Source organism: Ailuropoda melanoleuca, chromosome 16 (assembly GCF_002007445.2).
Source record: "Ailuropoda melanoleuca isolate Jingjing chromosome 16, ASM200744v2, whole genome shotgun sequence".
Taxonomy (NCBI): Eukaryota; Metazoa; Chordata; class Mammalia; order Carnivora; family Ursidae; genus Ailuropoda; species Ailuropoda melanoleuca.
This window is the reverse complement of record NC_048233.1, coordinates 77,505,229-77,524,484: the sequence shown is the minus strand read 5'-3', so window position 1 is coordinate 77,524,484 and position 19,256 is coordinate 77,505,229. Positions and strand designations below refer to the sequence as shown.

Genomic DNA, 19,256 nt, shown 5'->3' with positions numbered 1-19,256 from the left:
GTTCTTGGTGTTGGTGGTGGTGTCATTATTTCATTCTGAGAAGCAAACTTTCACATGAATTCCTTTGCTTGCATTTCTAATATAATGAGGATGTCATTTGCTATCTTTTTTCATGTTTCAATTTGCTGTCTTCACAGATATTTGAGCCATTCACTCGCTGAGAGGAAAAAACAATAAAAGTTTAATCTAGCCTGCCATGTAAAACCATATATTAATATTTATAGAGTAGTCAGGTGTCTCATTGCGCTGCTTAGCCTAGCTGTCTCTTATTATTTCAGTATTTAAAAGAATCTCAAAAAATTAAATATAGTTTTATTTGCAAATGAAGAATATTTTTGTTTCCTGGTAGGAGACTTTATAGCAATTTAGGGGGAAGAGATCACTATGGAACAATCAATATTTATGGGCCTGATTTCATCATTATGCACCTGTACGTATGATTTGAATCAAAGGGAAAACAATGGCTTCACGTATGTTCCCTTCCTGGAATGCATAGAACAGATATCCTCCTGCATAGAATACCTTCAGGAAATTTCTTGTTTAAAGTCTAAAGAAGATTCTGGAAGTTCTTTAATTGAAAAAAGGGGAAATGAGTTTGATTTTTCATGACTCCCTAATTATCTTGGAGGCCTCCTCCCCATGAAGTCAAATTCTTCAAGGTAAATTTTCTCTGAGTTTTAGTAACGATTCCATGTGGAGTGGTAGTAAAAGTGTGGCATTCTGTCCTGTTCAGTTTCATATGTAATAATGGAAACCAAAGCCAGGAATAGGGAAATGGCTCAGACTAATGACTGGGAGTGAAATCATGCAGGCAACCTAGAACCCAAGTTCTTTTTCTGACTATTTTTGAGTATTTGCATTTATTTTGAAAATTGTCTGCCTATAAATAATCCAGGCTAATTTCAGAACATGCATATGCCAGCTATGTGGATAATTCAAATACCAATCCTTTTTGCATTAAAAGTATTTTACTTATTTCTGTGCTTAATAGAGAGACTGAGTTAAGAGATACTTTATTCCTTACTAATCTTATGTTTGTATCTGTCTATATGTCTGCTTATGTGTCTGTTTATCTATTTGCATGTACTCATTTCTACCCATGTACAGGAATGGAAGTGTCTTCAACTATCCAGAGATAAATAGCCTAGATCTTACTATGGTTTTTAGTTAGTTTACACAATAACCAGACCTACCTCTTGTACCTGTTACTCTTCTGGCTTTTTTCTTCTACTGTAAAATGGAAGGCTCCCATTAGGTAAACTCTAGAATTCCTTTTGGGCTGAAAACTTTAATAAATTCATATAAATATTCTGATCTAGAGGACTTCTTTATATGCTATTTTGGGACACATATGGTGTGAAATTAACAAGGAAAATATTTCATTTCCATAGCTCTTTTCACAGCATCTTTTACTTCCTTGTTCCTCAGGCTGTAAATCACTGGGTTTAACATAGGAATCACCAGCGTATAGAACACAGATACCACCTTTTCTTGTTCTAAGGAATAGTGGGAACTTGGTTGGATGTAACTAAAGCTTATAGAGCCGTAGAATAAAGTCACAGCCGTTAAATGTGAAGCACAGGTGGAGAAGGCTTTGTGTCTACCGGCGGCTGAGCGGATCCTCAGGATAGTAGCAACAATGAAGACATAGGAGATCATCACAATCAAGAAAGTGATCATAGCAATAATTCCAGAGAAGATTAAAAGCAACAGTTCATTCATGGATGTGTCAGAGCATGACAACTTCAATAGTGGGGGAAGGTCACAGAAGAAGTGACTGATGATATTTGGCCCACAGAAAGACAATTTCACCAGGCCAATTGTGTGTGTCAATGAGTTGATTAAGCCTCCTACACATGACCCAATGACCAGGACCATGCAAACTATTTTAGTCATAGCCACTGTGTAAAGTAAAGGGTTCACGATGGCTACGTAGCGGTCATAAGCCATTGCCGCCAGCAAGAAGCCCTCAGTGGTAAGGAGTGACACAAATAAAAAATACTGTATGATGCATGCAGAGAATGAGATTGTCTCCCGTTCAACGAAGAAGTTCCACAGCATTTTTGGTGCAAAGACTGACGAATAGCAGGCATCCACAAATGACAGACAGCTAAGGAAATGATACATGGGCGTTTGTAGTTTGGGAGTTATTTGGATTAGAATAAGCATTCCTAGATTCCCCACCAAAGAAATGGTATAGATCAGCAGGAACAAAACAAAGAGGACCACTTTCAGTTCAGCCCGATCTGTCAGTCCCAAAAGAATAAATTCCGTAACCAATGTAAAATTCACATCAGTCATGTGCGTATGTTTCTTGGTACCTGTTAATGACAAGAAAATTGAAATTGAGAATAATCATGCCACACAATCAAGACTACATGGAATCCCTAACTAGCTGTGCAACTTGGGGTGTTGACTTTTCTTTCCTGGTTTTTTCACCTATAAAATTAGAAAATTTTAACTAGAAAGTCTCTAGTCTCTTCAAGTACTATTTACTAGTCCATTCCAAAAGGACATTCCACGAATTAAAAAAAAATAAAGCATTAGGGTCTTAGCTTCAAGGCGCATGTAAATGCTTCTCTTTTTATGCGGAGGGGAAAAAAAGCTAACATAAATTTTATTCTAAAAAAATATGCAGAGCAAAATCTAATTTACAAAGCATAATAACCAAGGTTGGAAATTTAATCTGTGGTCTCATTGAAGTTCTTTTAAACTTCTCACTTTGGGTTTAATGGTAGCTAATACCAAGTACATCAAAATATAAGAATTAACTCTACTATGGCATTTGAACTGAGAAATTCCACATAATTTCATGTTTAGTTCATATTACACAATTATTTTTGCAAATTGGTTGTGATGAAAGACAAAGCCCTAACATCTATAAACTTTGTGGTCATCCTTAGAAAATAGCCAGAGGCATTGGTTTCTCAGAAAAATGCCAGTGGGAATGGGAGGAGAAGGTACTCTGAGCTGGCATGTGAAACATGGTGAACAGCAACTTATAATTGGCTTTTGATATCCAATAGAAATATCTTACTCAGGAGACCAGGAAACAGAGTTTTTATACTTTTTCTGATAAAGAGCAATGTAAACCTATAACATAAAGCAAACCTATAAAGCATACAGATACGTTTTCACAATATTTTTTTGGATGCTGCAATACATTTCCTAAAATGTGCAATGTCTTTTCCACTGAATGCACAATGGTGGATTATTACATTTTGTCTGAAAAAAATATAACTATCTTTTTACACTATATAGAAATGAAAATCAACATTTTAAGCAGTTTACAGTGCTGCAGTTTTACCTCTTTAGAATAAAGGGAGACGTTTTTGATGGCTTCATTATCCTTTCACTTGGGAGATGCTATATCTTTAGTACAGTAGGCAAACCCAGAAAAAAACGACATTACAAAAATATTGAAATAGTCAGAAATGAGGTAACGGTTAAATGTAGAATATCTACACTGATAGGTGAGGAATCCCTATGGGGATGTAATTATGACAGATAGCAATTCATCCTTTAGGGAAGAATATCCACACTGATTAAAACATCGATTTTTCATTGTTTCACTAGATGTTGCCTAAACCAATTTTGAGTTAATGTAGAAAAAGAAATTGAAGTGTAGGATAAGGGGTGAGAATAAATGGCCAAATTATAAATTCCTCCTACTCTGTGTTTACGAGAATAAAATTAAAACATAATTTTTGTGTCTTCGTCATCGTGTTTTTGTATTTTTAACTGATTTGCAAAATGTATTTATAAGAGAGAGTCAAATAAGTGAGTTTCACTTATCAGTGGAAGAAAACATATTCAATACTTTATCTCATTTAGGAATCTTATAACTGCTCATTCCAATGGATTATTTCTCTGTATCCCCCCCAAATAATCAATCAATCACACAGAAAAGTTATTTGTCTAACACTTACAGTAGTATAAAAATTGGGTAAATGATAGGAGTTACAGGTAGGAGGATTGAAATTCAAACTTCTCCTTTAATATATGATAATCATAGGCAGAGCCTCCATGATATGAAAGCAAGAGTAAGATGGTCAAAAATTTTAGTTATATATTTACCTTAGTACAAATGGGAATAGAGTCCCCGGGGTTAATCGTCTGATCAAAAGGATATAATAAATACATGATTAAAAGTTCCTCTGTGTTTCTTGAGGGACTTAGGAAACTCTCAAGACCTTAACGGCTCCCTGAAGGCATTTAATTTCCTGAATGTTAGAATGAATAGAAGGAAATATAGGGCAAGTAAGTATAGGGGGAAAAAACAGAGTATATAAATTCTGAAAACCAGTGCAATAGAATAGATAGTGATGATGCCTGCTTGGTACTTTAGCAAGAGAAGCTTTTCAGAAGAGTCCATTAGTTAGGCCTACTTGTCAGAAAACACACATGGTGATGAGCAATGGGTGTTATACGTTACTAATGAAGTGTTGAACCCTACATCAAAAACTAGCGATGTACTGTTTTTTGGCTAATTGAACATAATGAAGAAATAAAAAAAAAAATTAAAAATTAAAGCTTTAAAAAAAAAAAAGGAAAGAAAGAAAACACACATGCACACATCCACATCCACACACACACAAAAGTGAAACTAAAACCCAAACATCAGTGGGCTTTAAGGTAGTAGAATAACACCTGGTTAAAAAAAAATTCTACTCTGGCACGCCTGGGTGGCACAGCGGTTAAGCATCTGTCTTCGGCTCAGGGCGTGATCCCGGCATTGTGGGATCGAGCCCCACATCAGGCTCCTCTGCTATGAGCCTGCTTCTTCCTCTCCCACTCCCTCTGCTTGTGTTCCCTCTCTTGCTGGCTGTCTCTATCTCTGTCGAATAAATAAATAAAATCTCTTTTTAAAAAAATCTACTCTGTTTTCTTGGATTGTGAGGATGGGATCAAAGAAAATTAAAGCTACTGCCTCTTCAAAGGCTTCCTTGAAATGAACCCAACCACCCCTATCTTGAATGTTTTTTCCTCCATTCTAGCATGTGTCTGCTGATAGACAACGTTTGGCATTTTGCCTTCATCTTAAAATGAATAATGAGGAATTCTGGTAGCAGAATTGTAAAATTGTAAATTTGATCTGTTTAATTGTAAATTGTCACTTAGTTACAATTCTGTAAATAGGAATTGTCCTTTATTGTTTATTCTGAAAGTAATGAAAATTTTCCTTCCTAAATGGACATTTCCTAAATGCCTCAATTGAAAGCTAAAAGAGCAGGCTGTAGGAGAGGGTATTAGGTGATAGTCTAAAGTTGAATTAGGCCAGAAGATGATTCACTATTTTAGAAGGCCTAGAAGATTCTAAGTACCTGATGCATTCTGTGTTATTTTCAAGTATATAATTTATTACTAGTCCATATATGAAGAACTGAGAAATATATATCAGAAATATAAAAAAGATTAAGCTTCTTAGACCAATAGCCTCTTTTCTCCTAGGAAATTACTGATCAAGGACAAAAATTATCTGAAAAAACTTATAAATGTCTGTATTTGCAGGTGATAAGGGAGAGAATAAAATAGAGTAAGGATTGCTAAAAGGATTATTTAAAATGGAGCAGGGAGGACACCGAAGGGGTGGGGCTAGAAGCCAAGGATATGTTCCATATTAAAATGGATACAAATGGACTTTCTGCCTCAACACAGTTCTGCCTAGCAACCAATCCCAAACAAGTGAGTGCAACTGTAGCTATACCAGCACCAATCACATTTCCTTCAAAATGATTTATGTAAATTCCTTCTCTCCTCTTTGAAAACTGTAACCTTTGTTTCTCTCAAGCACACTTTTGACTTTGGTTGAACTTGCAGTTTTGTATTTCCTTGGTTGACACAGGCACTCAGTTGGGGGGAAAAATACCTACATTTAGAAAATCCCTATCAGGTTCTCTATCTTCTGCAGATCTGTTAATCCCTTGAGATTACACACAATACTATTTTCTTTTTTTCTTTCTTTTTCTTTCTTTCTTTCTTTTCTTTCTTTCTTTCTTTCTTTCTTTCTTTCTTTCTTTCTTTCTTTCCTCCTCTCTTTCTTTCTTTCTTTCTTTTTTCATAATTTCTACACCCGACATGGAGCTCAAACTCAGGACCCCAAGATCAAGAGTCAAATAAATATTCTATGGCTGAGTCAGCCAGGCACCCCATGCAATGCTGTCTTTAAAACACCTCTTTCTGGGAAAGTGGCCTCATATCAATCATCAGATACTTAAATGGATACCCAAACTAAGATGTAATGGCTTAACATTAAAAACTGATATTAAATTTTAAAGTTGATATTTAGCACATATATAGGGCTGCAATTGAATTCGGCATATAGAAAAATTTAGCAGCATTATTTAAATGAATTTAGTATAGATTTATTGATTTTTTGTCATGAAAGACTTTGTAAAATATATTTCAGAAGTTATATTAATTAATACAACATATTGAAGTGTTATATTTTAGAAAATAATAACTTTTTTCAAATAAAAGTCATCGAGGGATAATTATAATACAATAAACAGTGTTCAGTTTAAGCATGTAATTTAATGAGTTTTGAGATGTACATACTCCAGACCAATTAGTACTATAATCAAAACATAGAATTTTATCTTGTTCTCTTTCTAAGAAACCCTTATCTCTGACCTCCAACCCCAAAGAACTGCTGATCAGTGTGTATCTATATTTGTGAGATTTGTTTTTGCAGAGTTTCACAAAATTTGGGATAATACAGTTTTTTTTTTTTTTTTGGTCTAGATTTTTTTTTTCCAAACAGAATAATGTTTTAGATACATTCACATAGTTACATAAATCATTAGGTCTTTCTTTTTTCTTTCTTGGTAATATTTCATTGAATGAATTAGCATACTTTGTTTATCCACTCACCTGTTATTGGACATTTGTGTTGTGTGCAGTATTTGGCTACTTTGAATAAAGTTGTTGTAGGGGCACTTGGGTGGCTCAGTCAGTTAAACATTCTACTCTTGGTTTTGGTTCAGGTCATGATCTCAGGGTTGTGATATGGAGCCCTGCATTAGGCTCCTGCTGAATATTCTCTCTTTCTTCTCCCTCTACCCTCTGTGCTGTGTCTCTCTGTCTCTCAAATATATAAATAAATCCTTAAAAAAAAAAAAAGCTGTTGTAAATACTAGAGTAAAAGTTTTGAATGGGCATGACTACACAGGTTTCCTGGATAAATGCCAAAAAAATGGAGTGTTCCGATTCATTAACAGGGAATATGTATTAATTTAGATCTTCTAATCCTCTTAGCAATTTTTTATAGTTTTCATGTCTTTACTGTTAAGTTTTGATTTTTTTGTTGTTGCTGTTGAATTTATTCTTAAATTCTGTCTTATTGTAAGTGGAAATATTTTATTAATTTTTGAATCGCTTGCTATTAATATACAGAAACATAGTTCACTTTTGTATATTGATTTTGTCTTTGACATACATAATAATTTCACCTGAGAATAATGAGAATTGTGCTTCTTTTCTAATTTGGATCCCTTTAGTGTTTTGTTTTGTATTATTCATTTCATTTTGTTTTGTTTTCTTTTGTATCGTTCTTTCATTTTGTATTGTTCTTCTATTTTGTATTGTTCATATATTCCTTATTTTTTGCCTCACTTTTGAATTGTTCTTCCTTTCACATTTAACACCATCTATTCCTGGAACTTATTTTTGTGTATATTTGTGTATCATATGTTATGTGATAGGAATCTCCAGTAAAATGTTGAATACAATTTTTTTACCATATGACAGCAGGTTTGTCCAGGTTTTGTTTTGCTTTGTTTTTTGCTTTGCTTTTTACCTCTCTTTTCTCCTCCTTTCTGGAAACTCCACTATGTATCTATTGATACACTGAATGGTGTCGTGCAAATCTCTGAGGCTGTTCATTTTCCTTCATTCTTTTCATGTTTATTCTTCAAATGGGATGATTTCCATTGATCTAGCTCCAAGATGACTGATTCCCTCTTCTAGCACCTCATATTTGTCACTGGATCTTTCCAGTGGATTTTTCATTTCAGTTATTGTATTTTTAAGTACAGAATTCTCATTTGGTATTTTTATCAATCCTTTTCTTTTTATTGAGATTCTCTATTTGATGAATACTTACTGTAACACTTTCCTTTAATTCTTTATATATGTTTTCTTTAGTTACCTGAACATATTATTTATAATAGTACTTTGAAGTCTTTTTCTGCTCAATATAACATCTGGGTCATTCAGTTTCTATTGACTTTTTTATCCCTGAGTCCAATGTGTTACATTTTTCTGTTTCTTTGTAGGTGTTGTAAATTTCTGTTAATAACTACACTTTATATGCAATACAGTGTTGATGCTCTGCATTTTGTACGTGCAGCTTTGTTAAGTACGGACAATTGTTTTTCCAAAGTGGTTGTTCTGAGTAACATCTCCATCAGGCTTTGTAAGAGTTGTAGCTGCTCCATCTCTTCAGCACTTGATATTGTATGCTTTTTTTTTTTAAGATTTTATTTTTTTAACTAATCAGCTATACCCACTGTGGGGCTCGAACTTACAACCCTGAGATCAAGAGTCACTTGTTCCACTGACTGAGCCAGACAGGTGCCCCTGATCTCATATACTGTTTTTATTGTCTTATCTTTTTGTGGTTAATTTTCCTTCCCCAGATTATTAAAAAAGTTGAGCAACTTTACTTTATTTTTATTGGAAGTTGGGAGATTTTCGATATTTATTGTGTCATGTGCCTTACAAATACTTTGCCCCCATCCCCACCTTTTTTTTCTTTCTGTTATGTTGTTTATCTAAGTTTTATTGGTTTGTAAGATTTCTTTATACATTTTGATTATAGTTTCATAAATATGTAGGAAAACTATTTTCACTGACTCTGGTTTATTTTTTCATGCTATAAATATATTTTTAAGTATCAATATAATTTAAGCTCCTTAATCTCTCCTTAATGATCAGAACTTTTTGTGTCTTATTTAAGAAATGTTTTGCCTATTAAGTTTTTAAGACTGCTCAATGTATTTTTTTTACTGTTCTAACTTTTGCGTTTACTATGTTATTGATTGCCTTCCATTTTAAATTGTGCAATTTGAAATATTAAATATAATGCACTCTGTTCCCTTTTTCACTTTTCTTATTAAAGCCTTAGAAGATTTAACCCCATTGATCCACACTGTTTTTTGCATTATTGTTTCCATGCATTTATATTCTATTTATTTTAAACCTCCTAATAAAATATTATTATTGTTGTACAGTCAAAATTCAATCACAATTTATAATTACCCACAAATCTCCAATTTACCCTTCCCTTTGCTTTCCATATTTTCATTGAAATTCCATTTTTTGTCCCTTCCTCTGAGCACTTGTTTAAGAATTATATACATACACGGACACATACATTATCAAGTGCCCTGATAGCAAGTATACAATTTCTTTCAGATTTATTTTTTTATTTATGTACTTGAGAGAGAGAGAGAGAAAATGCAAGCATGCAGGGAGGGTCAGAGGGAGAGGTAGAAACAGACTCCCTGCTGAGCTGGGAGTTCAACGTGGGGCTCGATCTCAGAACCCTGGGATCCTGACTTGACCCAAAGGCAGACGCCTAACTGAGCCACCCAGGTGCTCCAAGTCTATAATTTATTTCAATTCTATGTCATGTACATGAGCATAAGCACCACACAAATCATAATGATAGAGATATTTCCAACACTACAGAATGCTCCCTTACAGCTTTATTACCGAAACTTAAATTTATCTGTTGTTAAACCTTATACAGTAGAATCTTACATATGGAGTTTTTTTTGACATATGGACTTTTTGTTTCTGCTTTCTTTTATTGTGCATAACATTTGTGACGTTCATTTACCTTATTGTACATCAGTAGCTTTTTAATAAAAGTGCTGTTTAGCCTTCCATTTTGTGACTATATCAAAATTTATTAATTTATTCTCTTAAAATGGTCTGGTTTTTGTTTCTAGTTTATAAATATAAATATTATTAATAAAACTGCTGAGAGCATTATTGTTCATGTATGTTTGTGAACACACACACTCATATCTGGGAAATCTTGGGACATAAGTTAGCCATATATTCAGCTTACCATCAGACAGTTCTCCAAAATGTCTGTACCATTTTCGTACTCCTGTGGAAATGTGTGAGTAATGATGTTAAGCATTTTTACATATGCTTATTAGCTATTTTGAATGTCTTTCATGTAAGCTTTTTTCCTACCTTTTCCCCATGTTTAGTTGTCTTATTTGTCATTTATTGACTGGAAGTTCTTTTTAATATATTCTGGATGAATTTTTTGTCAGTACACACTCTATGAATATTTTTTCATATTCTGTGGCTAAGCTTTTTAGTCTAATAATGGTATATTTCCAGGGACAGAAGTCTTCATTTAAAACAAAACCTCACTGGGTGTTGTATATGTGTTGAATCACTCAACTGTACACCTGGAACTAATATTACACTGCAGGTAAATCAACTGGAGTTTAAATAAAAATTTGGGAAAAGAATAAATAAATAAAACACAGATCTATTCTCCCATTGTTCTTTTTATTTTACTATTTGTATGTCCTTTTTTTTAAGATTTTACATATTTATTTGTCATAGAGGAAGAGAGAGAGCAAGAGAGCACAAGCTGGGGGGGAGGGCAGCAGGCAGAGGGAGAAGCAGGGTCTCCACTGAGCAAGGAGCCCGAAGCAGGACTTCATCCCAGGACCCTGGGATCTTGACCTGAGCCAAAGGCAGACGCTTAACCAACTGAGCCACCCAGGCATCCCTGTATATCCTTTTTAAGAAATGTTTGCCTATTTCGATGTCATGAAGACACAAACATTTTTACTTCTAGAGGCTGTATTTCTTTTTCATCTTTCATACATTTAGTTCTATGATCCATCTTAAATCAATCTTCATGTATGATGTGAGTTGAAGTTAAGGTTCGCAGGTCTTTTGTGATTCTGCTTATATTGTGTGCTTTCCCACTCTTTCTTACTCTTTTTAAAAATATTTTCTGGTTCTTTGCATGTGATTAAAGATTCATAGAGAGTAAAGATGACATTACTTTCCACCACGGAGGGCTACATTCTTTCTAAAAAGGCATAACGGAGGAGAGGCTAAGTTAATTCAAATATTATTTGGGCTGGTTCTGTACTGAGTTGAAGTTAGACCTCATTTTTCTTCTGCCTTGTCCCTGTTTGGGTGTAGAATTCCCAAGATATTGATTAAGAGGTGGGCCTTTCTGTCTCTAGCCCTTAAACACTGCAGAAAGTTAAGTTTTAATTCTTTGGTGGTGTGAACTTAGCTCCTATACAGGCATACCTTGGAGGTATTGTGGGTTCGGTTCCAGAACACTCCAGTAAAGTGAGTCAAATGAGTGTTTTGGTTTCCCAGTGCATATAAAAATTATGTTTATATTATGCTATAGTCTATCAACTGTGCAATAGCATTGCTTCTAAAAAAGCCAGGGTGCATACCTTAATTTAAAAATAATTTATTACTACAAAAGGCTAACCAACACCTGAGCCTTCAGCAAATCATCATCATTGATCACAGATCACTGTAACAAATATGTTAATAATGAAAAAAATTGAAATATTGCAAAAATTACCAAAATGTGACACAGGGATACAAAGTGAGCAAATGCCTTTGGAGAAGTGGCATTGATAGACTGGCTTGACGCAGGGATGCCATGAACCTTCAGTTTGAAAAAAAAACCACAGTAGCTGTGAAGTTTAAAGTGAAGCATAATACAGTGAGGTGTGCCCGCCCATCTTCAAACTGCAGCCAATAGCTCGAAGGGGCTGCCAGCCTTGTGTCTAACGCAGGCTTCTACCTCTGGTGGGACCTTATCAACCAAACACCTAAAGACTGAGAAAAAGATCACTGTCTTTCCAGCTCCATTTGAATGTTCAAAACTTTGAATCTTCTGTGCTCCATAAAAAAAACCTCAAGCCCTTTTTGCCTGGTTTACAGCAAGATCAAAATCTGCCAAATGTTCTGGGGAGGAAACCTTTGTTACGTTTGTTGTTAGCTCTTCCTTCTAGCAGGATTTTGTGTCTTCTAAGCACAGGAGGAGAGTGGAAGATTTCAATCTACTCTTGTGGCCCAGAACCAGTATTTTACACTCTCCACCTTCTGTCCCATCCTATTTCCTGGGGCGGGGGGTGGGGGGAAATAGCTGTGTGTTTAAGCTCTGATATAATCCAGTTCATCTCCTCAGGCCACATAACTTCTGAGAGGACCACTGTTTTCTCTTCCCCCAGAATAGTTACAGGGCACCAGAGCCCCTGCTTTCGGTAGATGGCAATCTTTAGTATTTGTATTGTTTCGGACAACACTAAACATTCCTCTCTGCTTTTTAGAAGTTTCTTTCTTTCTTTCTTTCTTTCTTTCTTTCTTTCTTTCTTTCTTTCTTTCTCTCTTTCTTTCTTTCTTTTTTCTTTCTTTCTTCTTTCTTTCTTTTTCTTTCTCTCTCTCTCTCTCTTTTAATTATTTAGGGAAGAAGGAGCAGAGGGAGAGGGAGAGAGAGAATCTTAAGCAGGCTCCATGCTCAACACAGAGCCCAACACAGGGCTCCATCTCACGACCCTAAGATTATGACCTGAGAGGAAATCAAGAGTCAGATGCTTAACTGACTGAGCCACCCAGCTGCCCCCAGAAGTTCTCCACTTAAATCTGTCTATCTATCTATCTATCTATCTATCTATCTATCTATCTATCCATTCATCTATCATCTATCTGTATCATGTATCATCTATCTATCCATCCGTCCATCCATCCGTCCATCCATCCATCCATCCATCCATCTATCATCTCTCTGTATCATCTATCTATCCAGTCTATTGTGTGTTCATCCCTCTGTATATTTATTTACCTGGGCTTCAGGCCTACTCAGACCCAGAATATGGCTAATGCCCTGAGAAGAAATGCAGCCATGTGATGAAACCTGAAAAATAACTGTCTGAACCTCTCCTGAGTCTGCGGAGCCCTTTCCAGAGCCCTCCATGCAAGCCAAGCCTGCACTGTCAAGTGTGCCCTGAATCAGTGAGGCTGTCAGCTCGCATCCCCAGGGTCATGCCTCCCTGAAACCTAAGCCCCTCCAACTCTTTTTTCTTCAATAGCTACTCACTTCATTCAACAGATAATGTCTTATCTTATCTTGCTTTTCTTGTGATTTTTGTATAGATATTGTTTTTTTTTTTTAAGATTTTATTTATTTATTTGACAGAGATTAGAGACAGCCAGCGAGAGAGGGAACACAAGCTGGGGGAGTGGGAGAGGAAGAAGCAGGCTCACAGCAGAGGAGCCTAATGTGGGGCTCAATCCCAGAACACCGGGATCACGCGCTGAGCCGAAGGCAGACGCTTAACCGCTGTGCCACCCAGGCGCCCCTGTATAGATATTGTTTTGATCACAAGTTACTCCATCCAGAAGTAAAAGTGCATATTTTCTTAATTTTTTTTTTATTTTGAAACATTTCAAACCTACAGAACAGATTCAAGAATAAAACAGGTTTGCAAGAATATTTAAATGATCTCTCCTGTGTTCCTTACCGATAGATACAAACTTCAATTGCTTATTTACTTTATCAGTCCATTGATCTTTAGCTTACTGTATGTATAGATGTATGTTGTGCATACACTGGTTTATATACACATAATTTCTTTATAATTATAACGACACAATATTATTTTATATTATCCAGTACACAGTCATGCTTTCCAAAAGTTTGAGACATAACATCAGGTAATTCATTCATCTTCACACAATACTCTGAAAACTCAGCTTCCCATATCCCTCCATCACCTGTTCTTATAACAGCTTTGCCCCATATCTTAAATCTCTTAATGTTTGGATCTCACAGACTAACTGGTACAAGTAAAGGTGCTAAACAGAACTATATTGAATGAATAAACTATAACTAATGACAGTTTTTTTCTATAGCTATTCTATACCATTAAGATACATAATTTAAATACAAAAATGGAGATATATGTCTTTACTTGGGTGGCAGCATTTTTAGAACAACCGCACAACAAAAAAGATCAGATCCAAGAAAATCATGCCAAGAAGCTATTTCATTTTTCCTCTGAGATAAGAATACATTTGATAAATTCCTATTGTTGAAGTGTTCTTTTCATTTGAATCAATGTCAGAGTCCATGGTGAGTTCTTTCAGAGCTTAGCATCAGAATTTATTAGGAAAAAAAATGTACTAGCTCTTGAGAGAACGAAACTGTTAAGTCACAAACAATGAATGGTAGAATATAGTGATTTTCAGTCTTCATGTCAAACTCAACATTCACATCTTCAATTTCATGAGACTGCCTTGATTATAGTTTTGTTGGTGTTTGTGTCTGTGATACAACTTTAAGAAAAGTCTATCTATTTAATGTTAGGTTAACAAAGCCATGGACAAGATTGGGTCAGATGGATGTTCTCTTCCACCATATTGACCTTTTGGCTGCATCTTTCACATCCTTATTTCGTAGGCTATAAATCAGTGGGTTTAGCATGGGTATTACCAATGTATAAAACAGAGCAGAGACTTTCTCCTGTTCCAGGGAATACTGAGAACTTGGCTGGATATAACTAAAGGTCACAGACCCATAGAATAAGGTCACAGCAGTCAGATGAGAGGCACAAGTGAAGAAGGCTTTGCGCCTCCCCTCAGCTGAGCGGATTCTCTGGATGGCAATGATGATGCACATGTAAGAGACCATGATGACAGTGAAAGTGAACATTGCAATGACCCCAGAGAATATTAAAAGCAGCATTTCATTGTTATGGGCATCAGAACAAGAGAGTCTCAGAAGAGGGGGAATGTCACAGAAATAATGATTCACAATATTAGGACCACAGAAATCTATTTTGAGCAAACCTATTGTATGTGTGAGCGAGTTAATGAGCCCACCCAAGTAAGAGGCAAGGACCAACTGAACACAAACCCTTTGGGTCATTATGACTGTATACAACAAAGGATTAGCTATTGCCACATAGCGATCATAAGCCATCATAGATAGGAGGATGCCCTCTGTGGTTACATATACTGCAAAAAAGAAACTCTGTAGAACACAACCAGAAAATGTGCTGGACTTACGTTTCGATAGGAAATTGACCAACATCTTTGGAGCAAAGACAGTAGAGTAGCAGATATCACAAAAAGAAAGGTTGCTAAGGAGGAAGTACATTGGAGTATGAAGTTGGGCATTTAACCAGATCAAGATAATCATCCCCCAATTACCTGCCAGAGTGGTGAAATAAATAAGGGTGAAAAGCAAAAAAAGAGGGATCTGCAAATTTGAGTTTTCAGTTAAACCTACCAGAAGGAATTCCTTCACCCCTGTATGGTTCCAACCTGCCATGCATTCAGGTTTATATAGCTTTTCAGTTGCAGAACAAGATGATATCACTCAGATGAAAAAGATATATGTATAATTTCTTCCACGATCCAGTATAATAGTATTGGGGTGTTTGTGTTTACCCTGTAGCTAGTTGAAGAAAAGAAATTAACTTCAGCAGTGGGCTATATGTATACTAGACAATCCATTTACAGTGACTCAAATTCATGGAACTAGAAATTATTTTATGCCTTGTTTCTCAGTTTCCACATCATAAATATTGAGAGAAGGAAACTCTTTCAGATCAAGAAAGTATTAATTGGTAAAACTGACAGCTAAACCCCAATATACCTCAAACCGAACCTCTGACTCATATTAGGACACATATACAAGTTCTCTGCTTACATCAGCTACACACTGTGGCTCCTTGTGATAGAAATTACTTCCTTATCTTTTGGCCAAACTACTGCTCCTTTTCAACACCTAGTTAACCCTTGATACTGACTTTCATAATATGCAACCCCTTTCCTTTCCAAATCTCTATGCCTCACCTTCTTCTCAGATCCTGCACTTGGAAGATCAATGACCGTGTCCTCCATAAGAGCTGAATTGAGAGGAAGAGGGAGAGCAATCTTTTCTTCATTTAATATTGTTAAGGCCAATCAAAAAATAGCAGTGCAATTCAATTGGAAAGCCCTTCCCTTTTGCATCTTTGGATAATTTCACCTTTGCATCTTTTTTTTTTTAATCAATATTAAAACAAACCCTCCAAAACCCAATGTCAAGACTCAGGGTGTGAGGGTGAGATACCGAAACTATACCTAACAGACATGTCTTGTTATTATAAAATATTATATACAAGTAAATATATAACTGATTAAGTATTATATGAAATATTGTTATATATTTAAATTTACAATTCTATAACTTCATAAGTATATACATGTACTTATAATTTGAAATGACATTTATTGAAGGGCTTGTGACTAAAAATTGCTTCTTAGACAAAGCAAAAAATCAGATAACACACAAAAATAAAACTTAAACAACAATCACAAATAAAAATGCAAAAGAGCGCACTATCAACAACAAGCTGCCGTACTAAGAGACCCCAAATTATAGCTTAGATAGTCTAATTTAAAAACGATACATATTGATTTGAAGCCTATTATAATACCCAGGCACACTAGGGTTGTAGTGGGAAGAAGCAGCAGCTTGTTGTAGCAAAAACAGTCTTAAGCTCTGAGAATCAAACGTCTGTGTGCATGCCCTGGTTTTATTGCAGACAGTCTACAGTGACAAACTCAAGGAAAAGAGAAACTAATTCTTAACATATTATTGGATTCATAAAATAAAATTATGTCTAAAATATTTCCAAAACACTATTATATAGATATGAAAGGAATGGTTTTTCTTGTGATATAGTTAAAATACATTCTAATTCTCAGATACTTTATCTTAAAGAATTTTCCGTAAATGTGCAAGTAGCCTTAAGTCACTATATAAACCAACTATTAAATACTGTGAACACACATGCATACACGGGAATATTGAATGTAGGTATTATGCAAATATTGCCCCTTTTCCCATAAAATGAGAACCTTTGAAACCTTTGAAATATAAATAACCCACAAGTTAGGACATTGTTTTCTGGCTATTTGGAAACAATATTGAAATCCTGTAGCTGGTAATGGATTATTTTAGTGTGGGGAGATAGAAAATATTAAGAGATTTAAATCTACCTACGTTACTGCTTCTTAAATATATTCATAACAAAGCCAAGTTCAGAGTAAGCAGAATATCCAGTGAAGACTACCAGGTTTTCACGATTCTTAAATGACTAATTGCTGAGAGTAGAGATTTCTTAATGTTCGGTTGCTTTTCTTTCGGGGTCATGTGTAGATGCGAATCTCAGATGTCCACAGGTTGGCTCATTAGCATCCTTTCTGGTCTCTCGAGACTGGAGCTATCATACCCTGCAGGCCTTCCCAGTCGCCATTCACTAGATGCCTTTGCCCTCACTTTGATAAAATGCATTTCCTTTTATAAATAAAACACTCACATGTCTTGGGGTAAAGGCACAAAACAGAGAGTAAATGCAATGTAGGAACGAAAGAAATGTGTTCCACTCGCATATATGCTGCTCAGACAAATCTTCAAATGTTCTCATGTTGAAACAGCTGAGATTGTCTTTTTTTCCTGTGACATGGGGACATTTACACACGTTCTATCAACCTCATTGGTTCCTTATGAAATTGATATAAATTAATGCATGACATCATACTCTCCACTTTAACAATAATTTACATTAGATTTTTGTGAGATTTTACACACATGCACATACACACAGAATTAATTGAATTGTATACTCTCCTTTTGGTTTATTTGTGTAAAACAGTGTGCTTTTCTTTTCTCTGATAATTCAATAGACATCACAGAGCTGTGGATTATGTCTTATGATTCTTTTGTAGCTTCCATTCTATTGAAGTGTAGACACGTGAGACACTGTGGAGATTTTGCATATATTTCACATAGCTTTATTAGCTTTTTGCATAATTTATATTTGGCACTCTTAATCACACAAATAATATATTTATTACTGTATGTTTGGGAGAGGGTGATGGATGGTTTTTTTAAGGTGTATTAATTTTAACATGAAAGCAGAGTAAGTTACAACATATGCAGATAAATAAAATAATGAAGTCATGTTAATCCAAATATTGTAAAAAAACAAATAATTATCCCAAATTATATGCAGTTGTGAATCCAATAAAACATTAGAACATCTTTAGATACAAAATTGGATATATTGCCATGTAATGAGAGAAAATAATTTCAAATCCAACAAAACAGTCAGTGAGGAATGGAGTTAGCTACATAATGAATTAGAGTTGCAAATTAGAAGCAGAAGAAAAAAAAAAGCAATATGGTTAAATGTAGCCAGATTAATGGCATATACTTTAAAACCAACTGTTTCATAATTTGTGAAGTCATTGCTATAATAACTCGAACAAGGATCGGTGTCAATGTCAAGAAGAAAATCCTATACTTGCTGGCCAAAAATATCTTGGCTGATACACAACTTAAGTTTTTTGAAATGGAATCAATGGAATCGCTGACTTTCTTGAGATGGGTTAGTTCCTTCAAAAATGAGAAAGTATTTTGGATCCTAGGAAGGTTGGATTTATTATAGAAATGATAAATTCACAAAACCCAGAGTTTAAGAAAACTTGTTATATTTTATCATCAGACTCATCATATTTGTGAAACCAACTTCAAATACAAAATCAGAAACTGACTTAGAACTGGTTGTTTTGCTGAAAATTGAAGGAAATGTTAGTATGATTTTAAACAGTATAAATTAATAAGACAATTTGGAATTCAACATATTTATATATTCATGTGTTAAAATATAAAGCATTTATATTCTTGTGTTGATTTAATTTGTTGACCTAATAAGCTTGAGAAAATCAAAAGAAATATATAAATTCAATTTCAAATATAATCAGTTTAATTAAATAAGATTATATATTATAGCAATTTTTAAGAGCCCCTTGAAAACTGATTGTTATAATTTACTAGTTATATAATTAGATTACCCTGTTTTGCAGTTTGAATCAAAATGTAAGGAAAAATTTGATTTTTATGTTTATTACAGCAAAATATCACTTGTTAAGTAAAATAATGGAAAATTAACAGTGGAAAGTCTTTTCTGTGTGGAAAAGTGGTTCTTGAAGCTAACAAACAATTCACATTTCAAGAAATACATGGGGAATGATTTGTTCAATATTCCAAAACAAAATCACTATTCACATTAATTTCCAGCTTTTTAGATAAATTATATTTGAAGTTTGACATATTGATAACTTAGTTTATCAATTGCTGATTACACACTGAAAACTTCATTATATTGAGAATCTCACATAGTATTCAT

The 19,256-nt window shown here is 34.7% G+C and overlaps 2 protein-coding genes across 2 annotated transcripts; both read right to left on the bottom strand.

Moving 5' to 3' along the window:
* Positions 1-1,362: 1,362 nt before the first annotated feature.
* Positions 1,363-2,372, bottom strand: LOC100465533 (olfactory receptor 1052-like). Its single transcript, XM_002926870.4, has one exon. The coding sequence runs from the start codon at positions 2,299-2,301 to the stop codon at positions 1,363-1,365; it is 939 nt and encodes a 312-aa protein (XP_002926916.1). The 5' UTR covers positions 2,302-2,372.
* Positions 2,373-14,407: 12,035 nt separating this feature from the next.
* On the bottom strand, positions 14,408-15,346 carry LOC100465279 (olfactory receptor 1052). Its single transcript, XM_002926869.2, has one exon. The coding sequence runs from the start codon at positions 15,344-15,346 to the stop codon at positions 14,408-14,410; it is 939 nt and encodes a 312-aa protein (XP_002926915.2).
* Between the last annotated feature and the right edge of the window lie 3,910 nt (positions 15,347-19,256).